At 41.6% G+C, this 19,384-nt stretch overlaps 1 protein-coding gene across 1 annotated transcript in view; it reads right to left on the bottom strand.

Annotated features, from left to right (window-relative positions):
* Window positions 1-5,512: 5,512 nt before the first annotated feature.
* The window catches only part of map2k5 (mitogen-activated protein kinase kinase 5), a 63,979-nt gene continuing 50,107 nt past the window's right edge, over window positions 5,513-19,384 (bottom strand). Inside the window, exons 20-22 of the mRNA XM_079497348.1 lie at window positions 17,626-17,687; window positions 15,569-15,614; window positions 5,513-6,793 (exon numbers count right to left, since the gene is read on the bottom strand). Of these exons, the coding sequence (XP_079353474.1) occupies window positions 6,686-6,793; window positions 15,569-15,614; window positions 17,626-17,687 (216 nt within the window). The 3' untranslated portion in view covers window positions 5,513-6,685. The remainder of the gene's footprint in view (window positions 6,794-15,568; window positions 15,615-17,625; window positions 17,688-19,384) is intronic.

Below are 19,384 nucleotides of genomic sequence, written 5' to 3'. Positions count from 1 at the left end.
AATAAGAAAACTCCTTCAATTTGAAATCCCACACGGTCAATCATAATGGAGTTTGGGTGAAAAAAATCTCATGCAAATACAGGTTTCACAATACCGGCTGAAATTGGAGAGCAGCAGCTAAATGGATGGATATCAGAGTTCTTCCAACTCAGTCACTCACAGGATTGTCCTTTGCCTGTGATGCTATTTCTTCTTTCTGCTGCAGAAATCCTAGGGTTAGATATTCATCTAAGTTAAAACATTAGAGGCATCAGGCATTAGCATCAGACAGAAACTTCACCAGATGGAAACTTCATGCATGAAATTAAAACATCCCAGGTAGCTGACAATACAATCTCATTGGAGATGGATATTCATTAATTACAATGTTAGAAAGCTTGTCACATTTTGAGATTAACTTAAATAAAAATGAAGCAACCTGGATTGGTTGTCATCAATTTCAACTCAAACTTGGGTGACCCGGGTAAATCTTGTATATGTTCATAGGTTTAGCAGTTCCACCAAAATGTTGCATACAGAATACACAATTTTATTTGCATCACACCAATACTTTGCTGAACATCTGAAAAGTAATTTGTCACCGCTGATCATGGTTTTTGTGTTTACCAAACACAATACATTATTTTACAACTCAACCTTCATTGACTGGGTCTGGGGGCCCCCAGGAGGGTCTGGGGGCCCCAGGAGTCCATACTTTCCCACTACTTTCTTCATTCTAGACACCATCTCTTTGCAGAATATACAGTAGCTGATCTATAAGTTCGCCAAATATCTTCGCCAAATGTCTGTCATATATCATATGCGCTTGATAGGAATGATATATAGGGTTCAAGTGGTTACAGTCAGTGGCTACAGGTAAGGCCAGCTTTATGTATAGGTTATGGTTATATATATGGTTATTCCACATTTGGAATACTCGTATATAATAGAACAATTACACAAATGAGCATAATAGAAATACACTTGGTATGAAAAATAGATTATATTGGTTGTACAGAACTTTCTTTTGGAGTTCCACCTTTATAGATTACAAATATTAAATAATTGAACTGCATTTTCTATAGTGGATCAGTGGTCTTTCTCAAATATAAGATTACAGTATTTATGCTGTAAATAAAAGTGCAAAAAGAGAGAGAAAACAATGGTGCTTCGCATGGCACATAAACTATTGGTCTGGACCAAACAAAGGTTGTAGGATATATCTATTGAGTCATGGAATTGTGTTTACAACATTAGAATGGCAATGCAATTATGAGCTAAGTAATGTAAATATTTAGTTAAATGTTAGCACCGTTGAGCAATTCCTCAGTTTTTAACTGATATGTTTATACTGGTATGTGTTACTGTTATACTGTGAATCTTTATGAATTGTAAAAGCCTGCTTAGCTTTGGTGTGCCTTGAGCCCTTTCTTTAGCTTTTAATAATTAAATACCTGGCTGTTTGTCATGCAGTAGTCAAACAATTCATTTACAATTAATGATCATGATTAAATACTACATTGGCTTGGGTCATGACAAGCATGGATCAATATATTCCTGAAAATGTTTCAAAGAGTGGCAAGTCATAGCACTGAAATGTGGATTATATATAAAACCACATACTTGTGTGCAGATAATGCTGAATGAACAGAGATGTTGACGGTGAAGTATACACAGCTATCACAATATGAGGCTATCAGACGAATAAAGATACATGGCACTGAATCATAATCCTATTTGGATAACTATCGTTACCTTTGTTTACATACATTTGCATCAATGCAATCAACTTAATCAAAATAATAATCGTTTTTTGTAGAGGAATCGAAAAACAACCTTTGATATCTTAAAGGACCACTTCACCACTTTTCAACATATTTTCATATGGTCCTCACTAATAATCATGATAAAATGGCACAATTTTTTGTACTCAGTCTGTGTCTCATAGGAGGGCTGTGGGCAGTTCACAAACCCAGTGACATCATCGATGGGGAATCCTAGCTAATATAAACTGCAGGCTTTCTAGTCCTGAAAAGTTGCAATGGGAAAAAGGAAGCCATCGTTCTCACGAGTCACGATAATACAAATCTAAACATTTTTGGGAAAAAAATCTGCCTAACGATGCCAGCCCTCCTATGAGACACAGACCGAGTAGAATGGTGCCATTTTATCATGATTATTAGTGAGGACCTATTATATGAAGATAGGTTGAAAAGTGGTGAAGTGGTCCTTTAATATCTTACTTTGCAATCTGACACAGGAAGATTGAGACATTTTCCTTTAGTCCTCACTTCTGCCGTTACTCCATCTGAAAGCCACCACTTACTGTATCTATGCAGAACCGCATGGACACAGATTTGATAAACATTCAAATGTGTCTTGTAGGGAAGGAAAGTGACATCAAAAGCTGATCACCCTTAACAAGGCCTCTGTTGGTTGTGTTAACTCCTGAGAAAACAGCATAGATCATTATTTTTCCATTATTTAATAAAATAAATAAAGTGCACTCCTGTGAGGGAAGATCTCCGCCATTCGGAATGGAATATGAAAGATCTCACATGATGACTCCAGAGATAATGTGTACCGATTTCTGTGAGGTTTGGACAAAATCTGTCCAATGTGTACATCAGTAGCAAGAAGTATGTTAAAGAAAACGCTTGAAGAAAATCTTGTTTGGCGCACATATACCTAGTTTCATCATGATCCAAGGAATCCAGTGAATTTTAAAATAAGAGTTTTATGACCAGAGTTATAGACCAAAAGGTGAAACGACCTGTTACAGCAGGGGTTCTCAACGTTTTTGGCCGGGGACCCCTGGAAATGCTTTGGCAATGTCTCGGGACCCCCGCCCCGCCCTCTCCCGACCCCCAATATAAATTGACTGCTACAATAACCTTAAACCATTTTGGGCGGGAACCCCTTTTGGTGTTTTAAGCATTGTTATAATTTAGCTATTGAAAAATAGCAGATCTACAAGCTCATAGTGCGCCACCGAGTGGCGCGCTACGAGCTTGTAGGTCTGCTATTTTTGAAAAATCGTGAAAATAAAATTAAAAAAAAATATTCTTTTTCCTTTTTTTTGGAAAATAATTTGGGGACCCCCTAAAATAATTTGGCGACCCCCTGAGGGGTCGCGACCCACGGGTTGAGAACCCCTGTGTTACAGCACCACTATGAGGCCAATTTGAAAGATTTGGGTCTGCGGTTCTTCCAGCCTACTGGGGGCGTGCTTGGAAAGTTTCACGCTGATCAGTCCAGCGATGCAGGAGATTAGCTGTTCAGAGACAAACACACACAGACAGACACAGGACAAAAACACAATCTACGGGCTTAAAAAATAAATAAAAATTAAATTTGTAGGAATAGCAGGAATCACAGAATAAAGTTTCCTCCGAGAAGTGGCGTTGGATGCCTGTGATTATAAATGTCTCCATAAAACTATTTTTTATAAAAAGTTTTTTTTTGCTCAATACTAGCCCAATTTGTTAAAATTAATAAAGTAATACAAATGTGATTCCTCTCATCTAAAACAACAATCAATCTGCTGCAGTTGCACACAGTGAGTCACAAGGATGTTATTGTTGGCATTCAACTTGCAAACAGAGTATTGCATTATATATTTACCTCAATGATAATTAAGTTTGTGCTTGTTACAAATGCAATTGCTGCTTTACTGCAGTGAAGGTAGATGCCAGAGCTAATCGCGCAAACCCCTGGACCAATCAGTGCCAAATGTTGCCAGTAGGCCACAGATGTATTTTTACTATTATACACATATTATACACCATGTTAATGTCCCTGTTGTTCCTATACATTATTGTCCCTATCAAGCTCTAATAGGTGGTTTAAATAAAGAGCTGTCTCTTGGACATACATGTCTAGGCTATGCCAACAGCATCACTCGGTTGAAGTCAGATGCTCAATTGTGGTCCACTGCCTGTTTCCACTTGATGTTTTTGGTGAGCAGCTAGCTTTCACATGAGCAGATCCATTTCATCAGCAGAACACCATTTGCTTCGCCAGCCAAATATGCTTTTAAAATAGTAATGTGCCATTGCGCCAGGTACGGGTGGCTCTTATGGCAATGGAGATGACACTGACTGACTTTGATTGGTTTAATTAATCGAGAAAACTATCATCCGATTAACCCAATGTGTACATGAAAGTAGCGAGTCATGTTGAACACTGCATGTCTCTCTCTCTGAATCTGATCAGTATTCATATGTACTGAATTAGGGTCAATAGGGTCAATGTGTGGAAGAGGCAGGCATGTACTGTAACAAGCATGACAAATTGTAAAACAGTCGTTGACCATAAATCATGTAATTTTACTTGCGGTAATGTTGTATGTTTGTGTTCAAGCACACTGTGTTCAAGCACACTGCCCATCGTGCACGTCTGCAATTGGCTAGTTCCGGTCCATAGCTTGGTGGGACGCTTATCCCATAGCCCGGTGGGAGGACTTTTCTGCGATTTCATGGTAAATTTAAGAAATATTTGAGAACTGATGTCCTTATCTATTTTTGTGGCGGAAAGAGTGCATCACTGCCGATGTGGATCACTGAGGTGGAGCCAATAACATACCCACTACTTACTACTTACTACTTCATTGCCACAAAAGAAAAAAGCCAGATGGTAGTGGGTTTTTTGTTTTGTCCAGTGGAAAGGTAGCCTGACACTAATGGTAGCGATTCAGGGCTGGAGCCATGCTAGTGGAAAGGTGCTTAATTAAGACAGTAAACGGTAGAGAGATGGAAAGAGACATGACAGCATTTGGAGTCAAACTCAGGGGTTCGTGACTCACAATGAGCATGCAGTCAGTGCCCTGGCTGTGCCACCAGGCACCACAGAAAAAGCTTTAAACTGAAAGGATTACGTTTATGTTTGTCATTAAGTTAAAGATGATTACGTTTATATGAGGTGTACATCAAGCTGCCACACTACAGAAACATAGGCTCCTGCCCTATGGACACATGGCTCTGCAAAGCGTACTTCTAAGGTTAAAATGTTGTTTTGTTGGATTCAGTTAGACCCCAACCCACCACCTCAAAAAAAGTGAAAAAAAGGGAAATGTGCTGCCTAAGTGAATGATAGCAGTTACTGAAATGAAGCCAAGATCAGCTTTACCAATACAGTAAAATTCTCTTTCCAATGCATTTAACATCAAGCATGGCTGCACAAACACATTAATGATGTGCAATAGAGAGGGAAGAAAAAGTCTTCCATTGAGACAAAAACCCCACCTCCATAGCGTTGCCAGTCTATTAAGATGTTTGTCAATATCTCCCCATTCCACTTCTGTAACAGGCATGACTTCAGTTTTTCTTTCACAGAAAGAACACTGCAGTGTTCAAATACCACGACCACCATTATTTCTAAGATTCCTTGCATCAATAAAGAAGAACAGTCTGCAATAACTTAATAACGCCTGCAGTCGTGACGACTTGCAAGCCCGAGGGAAGAAAATACTAGGAGACCATGTTTATATTCTAGGAGGTGAAAATTTGTCTAATATGAAAGGGAATATTAATCATTAACAGTTAACTGTGGCAACCTTTACTTTGATGAGTTACAAAAAGTAAATTTCAATGGAAGAGGCACACACATGTGGTTACACATAGGCACAAACTGTAACATTCACAAGAGATTCTGACTTTAAAGCACAAGTGGGTTATTTGGGATACCTATGAGATAAGATCCAAAGTGGTAGCACGCACATCTCAGAAAAAGTTGACGGGTGCTGAACAAAAAATATGCATACAGAAAGAAGGTAGGATGTCCGCACACCGTTCTTAAGCTCCCAGTAGTTTTATTAAGGATAGGATTCATCAGTTTCGATCAGGAATCGGATTCCTGATGATAGCCAGATAGGGTCGAACCGTCGAATCCTATCCTAAATAAAACTACTGGGAGCTTAAGAACGGTGTGCGGACATCCTACCTTCTTTCTTATTTGGGATACCTCTAGAAAATAAAACTGTCAAGGTAATCTGAGTCAGGAATAAACAGGAATGATCACTGCACACCTTTCCATTCCCAAATGGACACATTGAATAGGATGCGCAAAGTTCAGTCCGAGTGCCAATTCACTGCACCTTAAGCACATATTTCAGTAAAAGGGTCCATCAAATCCCAGTTCAAAGCATACAGTTTATACTCCCCACCATGGTGGATTGCTGTCGTGGAGAGCTTTGACGTAGAAAAAAGTCTCACATACTCCAAAATGTATCTGAACGAGCAATGGCCCGGTTTCCCAAAGGACACATGGTGTAAGAGGTATGGTGTTGCACATGCTCAGATGCCCTCTAGGCCGCACACAGAAGCCTGTGAACATAGACATTTCGTGCATAGATATATATTATATTTATGTATATATATATTTTTTAAGAGTAAAGATAGCCTACTGTCAGCTGTCCAGCAGTCCAAATATTATTAAATTAAATTTCAGAATGGTAGACCTGAGGCCCTACCATACCAGGCCTGAGGCCTACCATTGCGTGGCACATCTATGCACGAAATATCTATGTTCACAGGCTTCTGTGTGCGGCCTAGAGGGCATCTGAGCATGTGCAACACCATACCTCTTACACCATGTGTCCTTTGGGAAACCGGGCCAATGTCTTTTCTTTAGTCCAGGTGCATAAAGTCTGTTTACAGTGCATATGGGCATACTTGACCCATGAACTCGGTGGCGTGTCCCAAAGACATCAGCGTCCCTGGGCATGCTGTGCTCGCCTCTCCTCCAGACACTGACAAACCCATTGTGACACGACCTCTGCATTGCCGTCGTTATGTTGTATGATGAAGGAATGCTCCTAAAGCGAGACAGAGAGAAAGACCACGATGAAGTGTGATATCAACAAAACAATCCCTCCTCTGACTTTGAATAGCCTATTATATGCACAGTGTTCTATTGAAATTCTGGCATCCTTGGAAAAGATTGGAAAAATGGACCTGATGCAGATAATAAACAGCAGAAGTAATGAGCTTTCCCAGACAAAAAAAAAAAAAAAAAAAGGGAAAAAAGTTTAAATATTGTTCAATATATCACATTTATTGTCAGATGGTTGACATGTTGACAAATGTTTTTCCATCTAATTGGCACAATGCACCCAAATCTCTCTCAAAATTCCCAACAAAATAGAGCTCTATTTCTAGAATGCTGATTGGCAAATATTTGGGAGGTATTAGGTAGGTTAGAGAATCTTCTCCTGTAACCTTAATGCAATGATGTGTTTACCCTTTGCTGATTGGAAGTTTATATTCGCTTTACCAATTTTTGGCAGTGTTTAATTGTTACAATATTAGTCTGAGGATCATAACATTATGGACTGAAACAAATATCTCAATGACAAGATTCTAAACAAAAACTCATCTGGGGGCCTGGAGTCAGAGGTGAAAGTGGAGGCGGCTTGTAAATGAAACATGTCATCTGAGACTAAAACTTGAGTTCCGTTTACTGTGTCTAGCAGACAGTACAATTAAATAAATAACACCACAGTCAGTCTGCGTGAATTTACTTGTCAGCACTAATTTGATTGATATCTGTTTTTCACAAAGTATGGTACACCCTTAATTGTATTGTGTATGTAGAATTGTATGTATAAATATGAAATAAGTAAAATTATATATACACACTATATTCTATATACTGTATACACTGTGTGTGTGTGTGTGTGTGTGTGTGTGTGTGTGTACTGTGTGTGTGTATATATATATATATATATATATATATATATATATATATATATATATGCACACCATAATACCATATACCATCATACCAATGTATGCTACCCAAAATATAAATACGGCCAGGCAAGCAGTCTTTTCAGTCAAAAAATACGTTTGTGTATGTGTGTGTAAAAGTTGTGTGCACGAGTAAATATGTGGAGACAATGTTTGCAAGGTATAGACAAACTGCTGCGGACTACAAGGGTCTTAGGCAGACCTATCAATGATAGGACTGTGCTAGTAGTCAAGCAAATGATGTGCTCACAAAAATGTAAATCTGGGTTAGCGATTTCTCGTATTGATTGAACTCGCTAAGACAAATCACATTGTTGAGGATGACATCGTCACTTACGGTATATTTGATTTGATATGTGGTGATGGGCGTTTATGTTATCTTAAGCGATAACATAAAAGCTCCTGTGGCAGTGTCCAAATTGGCACACTGTTCTGTAAAGACTAGGAACAAAGTAGGACAGACTGCCAGTTAAGGTCCACTATTTTCTCCCTGAATCGTCCTTGTCTATTTGCTGCTGGACGGGCAGATATGTTAAAGTGAGTCTATGTATAGCCAATGTTGTATAATGTGGCAGAGATAAACAATTAAACATTGTGCAATTGTGGGCTCTTGACCTTCTGTACCAAAATAATTCGCCCTTTCCTGTATTTATTTATTTATCTATTTTTTACAAATCACAACCTTGGTGTGAACAGGAAGGTTACTATACAATAGCACTGAGTTTTTATTTGAATCTTAACATTAAATATAATTTATTGGAATTTATTTACTGAAATGTATTTAAAAAAATCACACTTGAACACTTGAACAGTATGAAGTGAGTGGGAACATATTTTTCTTTCAAATTGCAACATTCACAATTCACAATGTACAACCCAGCATTCCACACACCCCACAAATACATCGGCAACCCACATACAATCCCACAGATACACACAATACATATGCACGCATAATTCCATATTTTACATTAACATTTTAAAATCCCTCGGTTTACCAGTCTATGACATTATAATGGTAAAAGTATTTGGTTGTGCACAAGGATGCTAACGCACACCAAAGTCCTTTTTGGCGGTGCCAGCCCACGGGAGAGAACTTGAAGAGGGAATCTTGAAACAACAAGAAAGTGGCCACACACGCCAATAGCCAGAGTGCCAATACTTTATTAGGACAGCAGGTTAAGACAGAATTCTTGTTGTTTCAAGATTCCCTCTTCAAGTCTTTTGTTGACCAAAATTTGTCAGGTCTATTCTTAATAGTATTGACTTTTAAGAATAGCCTATCCTTAAAAGTATTGACTTTTAAGAATAGACTATCAAAAATCTAAATACATTTACGTAAAAAAAACTCTTATTTGAGAACATAGAAACTTCTATGTGATAAAAACAGAAGTACTTTCATTCCCAACAGAAGGTGTTATTACATTCCACTACATCCTAATCCTGTCCAGGACGTTGAGATTGTGAAAGACCGGCGTAGCCCCATCAATCCTGGTGTCCTTCTAATGTGTGGCTGGGGTTAAAACAGTCTGAGGTTAATTACTCTCATATCAGCGAGTGAGAGTATGTGTGTGTGTGTGTGTGTGTGTGTGTGTGTGTGTGTGTGTGTGTCCGTATGACAGGGGTGAGGTGGATGCTTCTGGGTGCCCCTATGTTCTGAATACCCATCTCATCAATCATCCCCCTTGCCTCAGTAGAGAAGGGGATTGCAGGAAGGGGGGAAGAGAGACAGAGAGACAAGCCCAGAGTGATGTCTTTAATATCCAGCTCTCCACCTCTGCTCCAGAACCTAACCCGAACAGACCAACAACGTCTGATGGTATTTGACCCGAGTGAGGCCACATGACTACGGACTGCCATGCGCTCTAGAGACAGACGCACACACCTGCATGATCCAGGATGAGGTGCAAACACTGCATTAACATGGGCCAGGTTCCCTGTTAACGCAATCTGACACGTTAACGTTGTGTGTAACCACACAAACCCGGGTCTCCCGCACAGGAAACCAAACATTTACCACTCAACCAACGGAGAGCCCATCTGCCCAAGGGAGATATTAGGATTCTGTGTTGCAGGCAGGTCTACTCTACAACATTCACCTCACTTTGACCTGCACCCCACAGGGACACCCATTGATGGGGTCACGGAATCAATGTAACCACCTGGATTTTAACCACGCTACGCTGCTACACATGGGGGCACAACCACAACGTTCTTCGTAGGAAGGAGCAGGACCACTTCAACCCTCCAATAATTGAAACACCTCCATAGCTGAATTATACATGCAAAGTGTAATGAGAGTTACAATGAATAAATACTCTTTACTTGGGTCATTTAAGGTATACTGGCTTACGTTTCTTACAGTGCATGGGAGAGAGGTGAGATGGGGGAGGGACTCAGAGTATGGCTACATTAATCACCGTCTGGCCACATCAAACTGGGATAATCACCTGAACGCTCCACTCAAATAAAACTGGCCTTATCCCAGGGGAAATTCTACCTAACTCTTTAATTGTTTGGAGCCTTTGATAGGTCTTTTTAATCTAAGATTAATTTATGCGATTTTAAATAACTCTACTTATGATTAATCAGCTCTGGAAAAATTAAACAAGAGTTTGAGGCAATTACTAAAAGAGACTGATCGTCACCTCATTAGACTTGTTGGAAGGAACAAAAATGTACGTATGTATGTGTGTGTGTGTGTGTGTGTGCCTGTGTGTGTGTGTGTGTATGTATGTATGTGTGTGTGTGTGTGTGTGTGTGTGTGTGTGTGTGTGTGTGTGTGTGTGTGTGTGTGTGTGCCTGTGTGTGCCTGTGTGTGTGTGTGTGTGTGTGTGTGTGTGTGTGTGTGTGTGACAGAAAGAGGGAGAAAGAACGGTTAGGTGAAGACAGAAAGAGTACGACAGAGAGAAAGGTGAAGAGGTAGGTAGAATAACTAGGTCTTTACAGATTTGCATGTTAATCACTAGCTCCCACTGGAATCTAACTGGCATTGGTTTGTGTGCATAGATGTATGCATGTGTGTTCTAATCTCAGTGGCTAGGTGAAGGGGTAAATCCCTGGTTATGAATGTAACAAACTTGTTTTCCCTAGAAACAGAACTGTCCAAGCATCCAGTTCTCCTGTTCGCCATGCCCTTAGTATGGTCTTTTTTTTTCTTTTTCTTTTAAACTTTTACTAGACCGCTGCCCGGCTGAAGAGCACCAAGTCGTTAACGATGGAAGTTGGAGATCCATGCCCCACCCGGCTATGCAATACCCGTTGTACCCGTGTCAGAGTACCCGTTCCACCCATCTGTATGTGTCCCTTTTATGCCCATATATGGAGATTTCTGTATCTGTCTCTCTGTGTCCTTTTATTACTATATATGGTGTTCTGTGTCAGGTATGCCCAAAAAACACTTTAATAAAATTGAATTGAATTGAAATATGGAGTGTTGTGATGTCAGAAGAGGCCAGCTCCATATATGGACCCTGGGCAGGGGCCCTGTCCAGAGCCCGGGCAGAGGCCTTTTGTGGCGGTTCTGGACAACCGTGGGTCCGACCGCCTCGACACCGGGCACTGCACTCCCTGTGGGGGTGTGGAATGCGTGTGTCGAATTTGAAGTCGGCGGGGCGAACGGTTCTCGAGTTGCGTGGATTACAGACATACGTACAGTGTACACACAGAGACTTGGGCCATTTATAGATATAGATACATTACTTATATGCTCGGTAACCTTTCTTACTATAAGTGGTCAGTCTGGCTTGTTCATGCAACAAATGACTCCAGACAACCTAGCACGTTGAGTTCTCAAAGTAGGGTCCAGGGACACCCAGGGGTCCTTGGGGGTGGGGTCCCAAGAAGTCCCCAGCAAAATGAGGAATAGATTAGAAATAATAAATTATTATTTCACCCACTATTATTATTAAATGGATATTTCACTTTCAAACATGTTTGGGGTCATTTTAACGTCTACTCTGGCTTTTGTGAGCACCCCAGACAGTTTTAAGTTGCTTAATTCAGTATTTAATTTAGATATTCATTTTATTAGACATGCCCCCTTTCCTATACAAACCTATTGTAACTTCAAACTTCAAACGTTTTAAACTATTAGATAAATCAAAAACACTCGTCCTTGGTTCTGGTGACTGATATTGTCTTTCTAATAGGCCTATGTGAGGTGGCTGTGTTTTTTCAATTCTTTAATTTAGGCTTATATGTTCACATTTGAATTGTATGTATTTTTTGTGTCTTGTTATAATAGATGTATGATCGCAACAGACCTGTTGAAATACAGATAAAATAAATTATGACATTTTTGCTTTTCAATGATCAGATTTAATCATTGCCTATTGAATCCATGCATCGATGTAGATTGATGGATTATCATTACTTATGTCAGATGTGTTGGGGATAAGGAATCCACTTATTTATTTGTTTTACAGTGGGCAGGTTAATACTTCAACCGGTTTATTGAAAACTAATAGCCTCAGTTGGCAGCGCAGTTATTCAGCTTCCATCTGTGTGTAGGCTGCTAGATTTGGGTTATGTCAGAGTGAGAGGAGGGGTTCTTTTGTGACAGACAGAGGGGCTCATCTGGTACCTCTGGGGTTGGAGGGGGCTAAGGAGGGCCTGTGTACGGTTGTATGTGTGCATATGAATAGAAAAGGGGGAGGGGGCTCCATTGACAAAAGTGCTAAAAGGCTACGTGAAGGCCGTTGGACAGGGAATAGGGAAGGAGGAGGGGAGGGGCTGGGTAAGTTGAAATGTCCGTCAAATCACAAAGAAGCTATGGAGTGCTGTGGGATCTCACTCAGTCACAAATAAATCACAAGAAATTTGCAAAGAAAACAGATTAGTTTCTCCCCCAAGGCTTCAGAAATACACAGATCCATGCAATCAAGTGTGTGTCTCAGCTAAGGTCCTGGGTGCAGGCCAACGGAAAGTCTCCTGAACTGACCAACGTCATGAGGTTATGATGACAGGATAGGGTGTCCACAATGAAAGATACATTAGTAGGAGGAGAAGAAGACACTGTCACTTTCTTATGTGATGGATGGCTGTAATTCTTTCCAGCTGAAGAGGGGACTCATGAGGATGGGAAAGGATGAGGGAGAGAGGTGACACTGATACGAAGTTTGATACAGCTCAAATAATGTCTGGGGCAACAACCTAATGGGCCCTCTGATATGAGTCACGCATCTCTTTGGCCTGAAACTCGTTTACTACTTTCCGTATCACCTCGCTTAACTCACGACATCTTTTCTTTTCCCCAATTTATTTGTTCGTCAATTAAACATAACAGCGCTACAAAGGCACTCACCATAAAGTGCTCGTAATGCTCCTCATGTCAAGCTTCAGAGACAGAGCCTATCAGCTGCAGACATGCAATCAAACGGGCATGCGGGATCTCAGTACCACTAAAGGAGAGTCTAATAGGATCAAACTCCAGTGACAGTAATGACGTCAATAAAAAGCTGTGAGAGCGATCAGTGAAGGTACGCAAAAAACCCGATGAGCTGGTGGGAGGGGGGGCAAACGGCCATAAAAATAACAGTATTTGCTTATTGCCAATGTGAGCGCCTGTTTTCCAACATTACACTCTCAGAGGAATGAGAGGCAAAGATAAAAACTATTAGCAAGTGGAGGAAAGAGAGAGAGAGAGATAAGAGAGGAGAAATAGGGGGTGGGAGTCGGGGGGACTTCCAGCTGTGGCTAGGTGCATTAACATACAGATAGAAAAGGTACAGAGTTTTTAATATGTACGCGGGAGGCCGGGGGAATGGTAGAGGGGTGGGGGGATACAGAAAGGGAGGGAGGTACAGGCAAAGGAGTAGAGAGAGAGAGAGAGAGAGAGAGAGAGAGAGAGAGAGAGAGAGAGAGAGAGAGAGAGAGAGAGAGAGAGAAAGACAATCAAGAGGACGGTGCCACAATGGCGGGTACCCATGACCTCATCTCCCTGCTCATCATGGGCAGAGAAGGAAATGATTGGGCCTGAAGGGGATAGAGAGAATGCAAAAAAGAGAGAGAATAAAAAGCAGAGACAGAAATATGGCAGAATAGAGGGAAGAAGTGTGTGTTTGGGGGGGTGAAGAGGTGAAAAAACAAAAAACAAAAAGGAGGATAGTCGGAGGGAGTGGAGAAGCATAATCAAGGTCCTTACACATTGGGAGCGTGACAATTAAACAATCTAAGACTCAGCTGTGTTGGCAAATGTTTCACATCAAGCTATTAATTTGGTGATGCCCCATTCATACGGGTTGATGTTTTTAATTGCAGTGGAAAATCGACCTCATTGGTTTACCGAGTAAATGGTGTCGCTTTATCACTTTTATAACGTACTATTCACTCCTGGTGTGTAAGGACCATAAGGATGAAGTATTTGAGAGGAAGGCGGCTGGAGTGACAATGAACACGACAGTAGCTAGGAGGTGCTGTGTGAGCTCAGACGACCCAACACACTGATATCACAACGACACAGCAGACAGGAGAGTGGAGGGCGACAGAGACAGAGATGGGTCCTATGTCCCAAATAGAGCATTGTCAAATAAATAAGAAATATGAAACCACTTGTCATGATAAATAAACTGATTGGTTTAGTAAAGGAAAGCAAACAATCTTTATAATTCTTGACAACACAATAAAATCGTACAAGTTACAGAGCACTTTCAGAGCAATTTCATTTCTGCTCAGTATGAAAGGTGCTTTTTCTGTGTTCAGTCAGTGTAACGTTTTCCCCTTTTGAGGAGTGAGACCAAGAACACAGATAGACAGAGACAGCCAGCCAGACACACACACACACACACACACACACACACACACGCGCGCGCGCGCGCGCACACGCTTGCACAATGCACAGCACAGCTCCTCTCTCCGGAGTCTCCGTGGACCTGACTGTCACTGTCCCTGGTCCTGAAACATTAGTCGGGCTTGTAGCAGCTCTTAAAAAGGTGGCTGGTGCAAATGACTGTGGCCCTGTGAGCTAATACCAGATCAGAGAAAACTATCAAGTCCAAATGGGGACGAACTAGGGGCATATGATGTGGCCAGTACATCCATCAAAATGCTCGGAGGACGTTGTGAACAATTTGTGAATATACAAACACAATTATTTTTCATACAGTAGAGTGTAAAAAAGAGATTTCTACATGTCACGCACGCACGCACGCACGCACGCACGCACGCACGCACACACCCCTCTTCTCTCTGTGGACCCTGGGCTGTCACTGTCCTTGGTCCTGAAACATTAGCCAGAGCTACTACAGTAGTATGTAGATCAGTATGTAAAAATCAGAAGTCTACATGGTATCTCACACACACACACACACACACACACACACACACACACACACACACACACACACACACACACACACACACACACACACACACACACACACACACACACACACACACACACACACACACACGCGCGCGCGTCTCTGGAACTTAATTTGTGTGAACCAGAATTATTTGTTCTACAGCAGCTTGTTCATTCAGATTGGCTTCAATACATGATTAAATGGAATGAAATGTGGATTTAAGGTCTCATAGTCTGACAGTATCTCAAGGTCTTTGTCCGACCTTTCCCTGACATCCCCCATTGGCAGCATAAAGTTCATTGCTTTGGTTTAGGCATCGCCATGTTGGATTTGAGGGTCCCTGACCTGGCAGAACGTCCTCAACCATTTTGAAAATAGAAATAAACACAACTGCATATTCCAAGTAACAAGGCATAAATAAAATTATGTTTAATTGAAATGTTGATTTGAATTGTATGAAAGTGATCTCTGTACACAGTAATTCACAATTCTTATTTTGTGGTCAACCTTTTTAATGGAAGGCCTAGGGTAACTTACCATGAGGTTATTGGGGGCAGGCCTCTCTTTGGGGTGCCGTCTCATACTGAAAGGAAAAAGCCACACAAGAAGTCTTTATGGCTGCTGGCTTGAAAATACTCATAGCACAGAAAATGAAAGAGAAGCCTTGACTGAGATATAAACTAGAATATATTGTACAGGAAAGTCAACACATTGCAAAAGCTTCACGTAGCACTATTTAACATACTTACTGCTTGTGACGTAACGCTCCGCCATAAGGAATCGAATTAGCTTCTGCTTCTGGCGGAATGCTCCGTCTGATAAGCTTTATTATTGATATCAAACCGGATCGCTGATTTCTATTTTTTCATTATTATTTTGGCTTGGCCTTTCCTTCTTTAGCGATCCTAGACCGGGTTGCACAACCTCGCCCCCGTCCGCATCCCATTATACAGGCTGACGAAAAAGCGGAATAACTCGAAATCTACGGAGCTCTCCATGGTTTGGATAAAACGCGCGATGTTCGGAGGTCTTTGCTGATTATCCGGTGGTCTAGATGGAAACATTGGTGCTTTCTAGAGCAAGGATGGCTATATTTGAGCTCGCTAGCATTGACGCTATTTATTTAGCATTAAGATGGACGCCCACAACAGGATATCCGTCCTGTGTGGGCAGTCTGAGGTTGGCTTTGCATCCAGCAGGTGGCAGTATATTAGTTAATTATTGTCTCTCAAGAAAATCTGTAGCCTAAAGAGCCCACCAGTTGGATTTATGAGTCTGTGTATGTGTGTGTGTATCCTCCGTGTATATGTGCATTATCTGTTAGGGCGACCTACATAGGGGGACATTGAGGGATTAATGCTGGGCCCCGTCTGGAGCTGGTCGTGTTACTGGGTGATGTATCACAGTGGGTGGGGCCACGACCCTCTAAGAATAGACTTAGAGACGCTACTGCCAGGCGTGTGCCAGGGTGGGGCTGGGCACTCCTACCTCACTACGCCCTGAGAGAGAGAGGTGCCCTGCTTGAGTAAATAAGGCAGGGATGTGGGTAAACAACAGCTGGCAGGCTCAGATAGTGAGGACTCGCTGCCTTCATACACAAATACATAACGTGATCTGGGCGCACCGCACAGCAACACTCATTCATATATGCAGCAGAGAACACACTCATGTTTCAGTCGTGTGTATGGGCACATTATTTGTGTAACTACGCAGAGGTTATAGGAGGCAAACCAATCGAGGGTAAACATTGCCTATGCCCCATTGTCACTGCTGGTAAAAGAAGAATGGCCTTTTTATTTAGTGGTAGCAGAGGCTGAGCATCACAATCACTAAAAGCATTACAACCACAGTCACATTAACAAACACACATAGACACATCCATGCATGTATGTACTTCAGTCCCCATACCAGTATACAACTAATTCATCTACATGTAGGTAATTTGGGATACAAAACGCCTAAAAAAAAAGCAGGATTGATTATTTGTCCCCTTCAATAATACCATTTGGTATTGACACCTTTACAATGAGGTAGAACTTGTAAGGATAGTGCAATCGTACAATACCAATTGGTATTATTGAAGAGGAGAGAAGTTAAGTTTGGAGATTGTACCAGAGCTGACACCAAATGATGCTGCCACCCTGCTTAATGGAACACTAACTTCCACTTGCCCTATTGCACGGGCCTTATCCTGAAGGAACAAATGTGGCCAGTGGCCTCTTTCCATGGGGTCAATGCTTGGAGCATACACAAACTCAACAAAGTTGCAGGACCCATGCTCAGGTGACAGTCACACACCTGTGACGCAGGTCGCTCAAAACGAGAGTGATTACCGGCAGAAGCATGTTGGGGGATTTTGACAATTTCTTTAAATCCATAATGATGTAAAATACAATACAAATTGGAATTATTGAAGAGGAGAAATAATAAGTTTCCAAAGATCTTTTTGAAATTGTTCATTCAACTTAAAGTCAAACTACACCCAACTATTATCTATCTAGTTGAGTGGATTTCAAATGACTATGACTATTTCATCCACCAGTGCACATATTTAAATTGTTGTGGCGACAGAGTGTTGAAGAGGAGAGACTCACCATTGTGTGATGAAGTGAACAAACTTCTCACTGAACTGGCCGACAGGAAGAACAGGTGGATCCTGGAAAACAGGAAGAAAATCACAAATGTAACCGAAGCATCTTGCAAAATAAATATTATGTTAGGAAATGGGGAGAGAGAAATGGGGAGTGACACGCAGCAAAGGATTTTATTTTCTGGATTTCATATGGCGGCCCAGCCAGACACTGGACCTCCTCCTTCTCCGGAAAGTAATGGACTTGAATGATGAATGACAATGGTCACATTGGTCAGTTGCTGTCTTCGGCCAGCAGGGCCTCTATCACTCCTAATTCGTTTTTTCGGAGTACACTGCTCTGATTGGTTGGCATAGTCGGTCCCCAGAAATAGTTCCCATGGCCCATTCAAGTGTATTTCTTATGCTACATTGGTAATTGGACTTTTTTGTGTTATCCTTTTAGCCTTAACGTCTTATTATACCATGTGCTGTTAAGATTTCTGACTAAAAGTATTCAATCAATCAATCACCACTGCATCCCAACACTGGCAAAGTCTGCCACTAACAAATCCCCCAAAGTCCAATGAAATGGACTTGGAATGGAAAAGTTTCCATTCAGGGCCCTATACTAGAGTCAAATAACTATCTATCTATCCATTCAGGGCCCTATACTAGAGTCTAGAGAGAGGTGGTGCAGCCTGCTGCCATTCAGGGCCCTATACTAGAGTCTAGAGGTGGTGCAGCCTGCTGGCAGGCTAGCAGCTCACTGAGACAAAGCATCTATCTATAAATGCACCTCTGTGTGTACGTACAACTAATACATACAACAAATACCTCATTGCGACAGTAGGTCACATTTACTATGAAAACCAGCATCTCCCGTCCGTTAGTTAGTTAGTCACCCACGTCTCCATATATGGTCACACCTCATGACATCACGCCTCCATATATGGTCCATATCACGTGACATCATGGAGACCCTTAGATCTCCATATCTGCATATATGGAGCCGGCCAGCAACTCTACATCTGCTCAAACCTCAAACCCTTACATCTCCATATATGGAGCTGACCTGCTCTGACATTCCATATGATTCATTCCATATGAATGATGTTGATCCCACCCACCCCACCTGCCCTTCCTGTTCTGACATTCCATATGTCGATCTGACCTCATCAAACCCTGTACACTCAAGACACGCTCCATATATGGCCAGTACAGAATTAATTCCATATGTTGATCTTGACGCCCCATGCCAAAGCGTCAGCGCTCACCCAGCAGCCTGCCGTCACCCAGGCGAATGCGTGCACGCGACCTCGCCTTTTAGGGCGAGGTCGCTTCTCACCCCCAGGACGTCTTACTGGTTTTAAAGCTCTGATTTTCAAGTTTTATATTAAATAAAAATACACCCCATAAGATATGTGCCAAAAATATGCCAAAATGTAAAACGGACTGTTATAGCCCTTGAGCAACCCTTAATTTAAATATTTTCGGAAATCTCTATGGGAGAAATAAATGGATTTTCTATCCGTGGCACCCCAAAATGGCCACTGCTATGCCCTATATTGACTGCCTGCACAAAAGGTTTGACGTTGATCGATCCAGCAAGATTAACTCCGGACTCACACAGGGGCAAAAACATTATCTCTGCCTCCCAGCTTTCCAGCCTGGTGGGGATAACAATAACTTCATGTCCTAAATGTTATAGTCAGTCATACACACATCTACAGCGTACGCACACACATACTGCCTCCACAATCATCAGTTCAGTCAAATGCAGG

Source organism: Electrona antarctica (genome assembly GCF_951216825.1).
Source record: "Electrona antarctica genome assembly, chromosome: 3".
NCBI lineage: Eukaryota > Metazoa > Chordata > Actinopteri > Myctophiformes > Myctophidae > Electrona > Electrona antarctica.
Note: the sequence above shows the minus strand (reverse complement) of the source record. Positions and strands in the feature narration are given on the sequence as shown.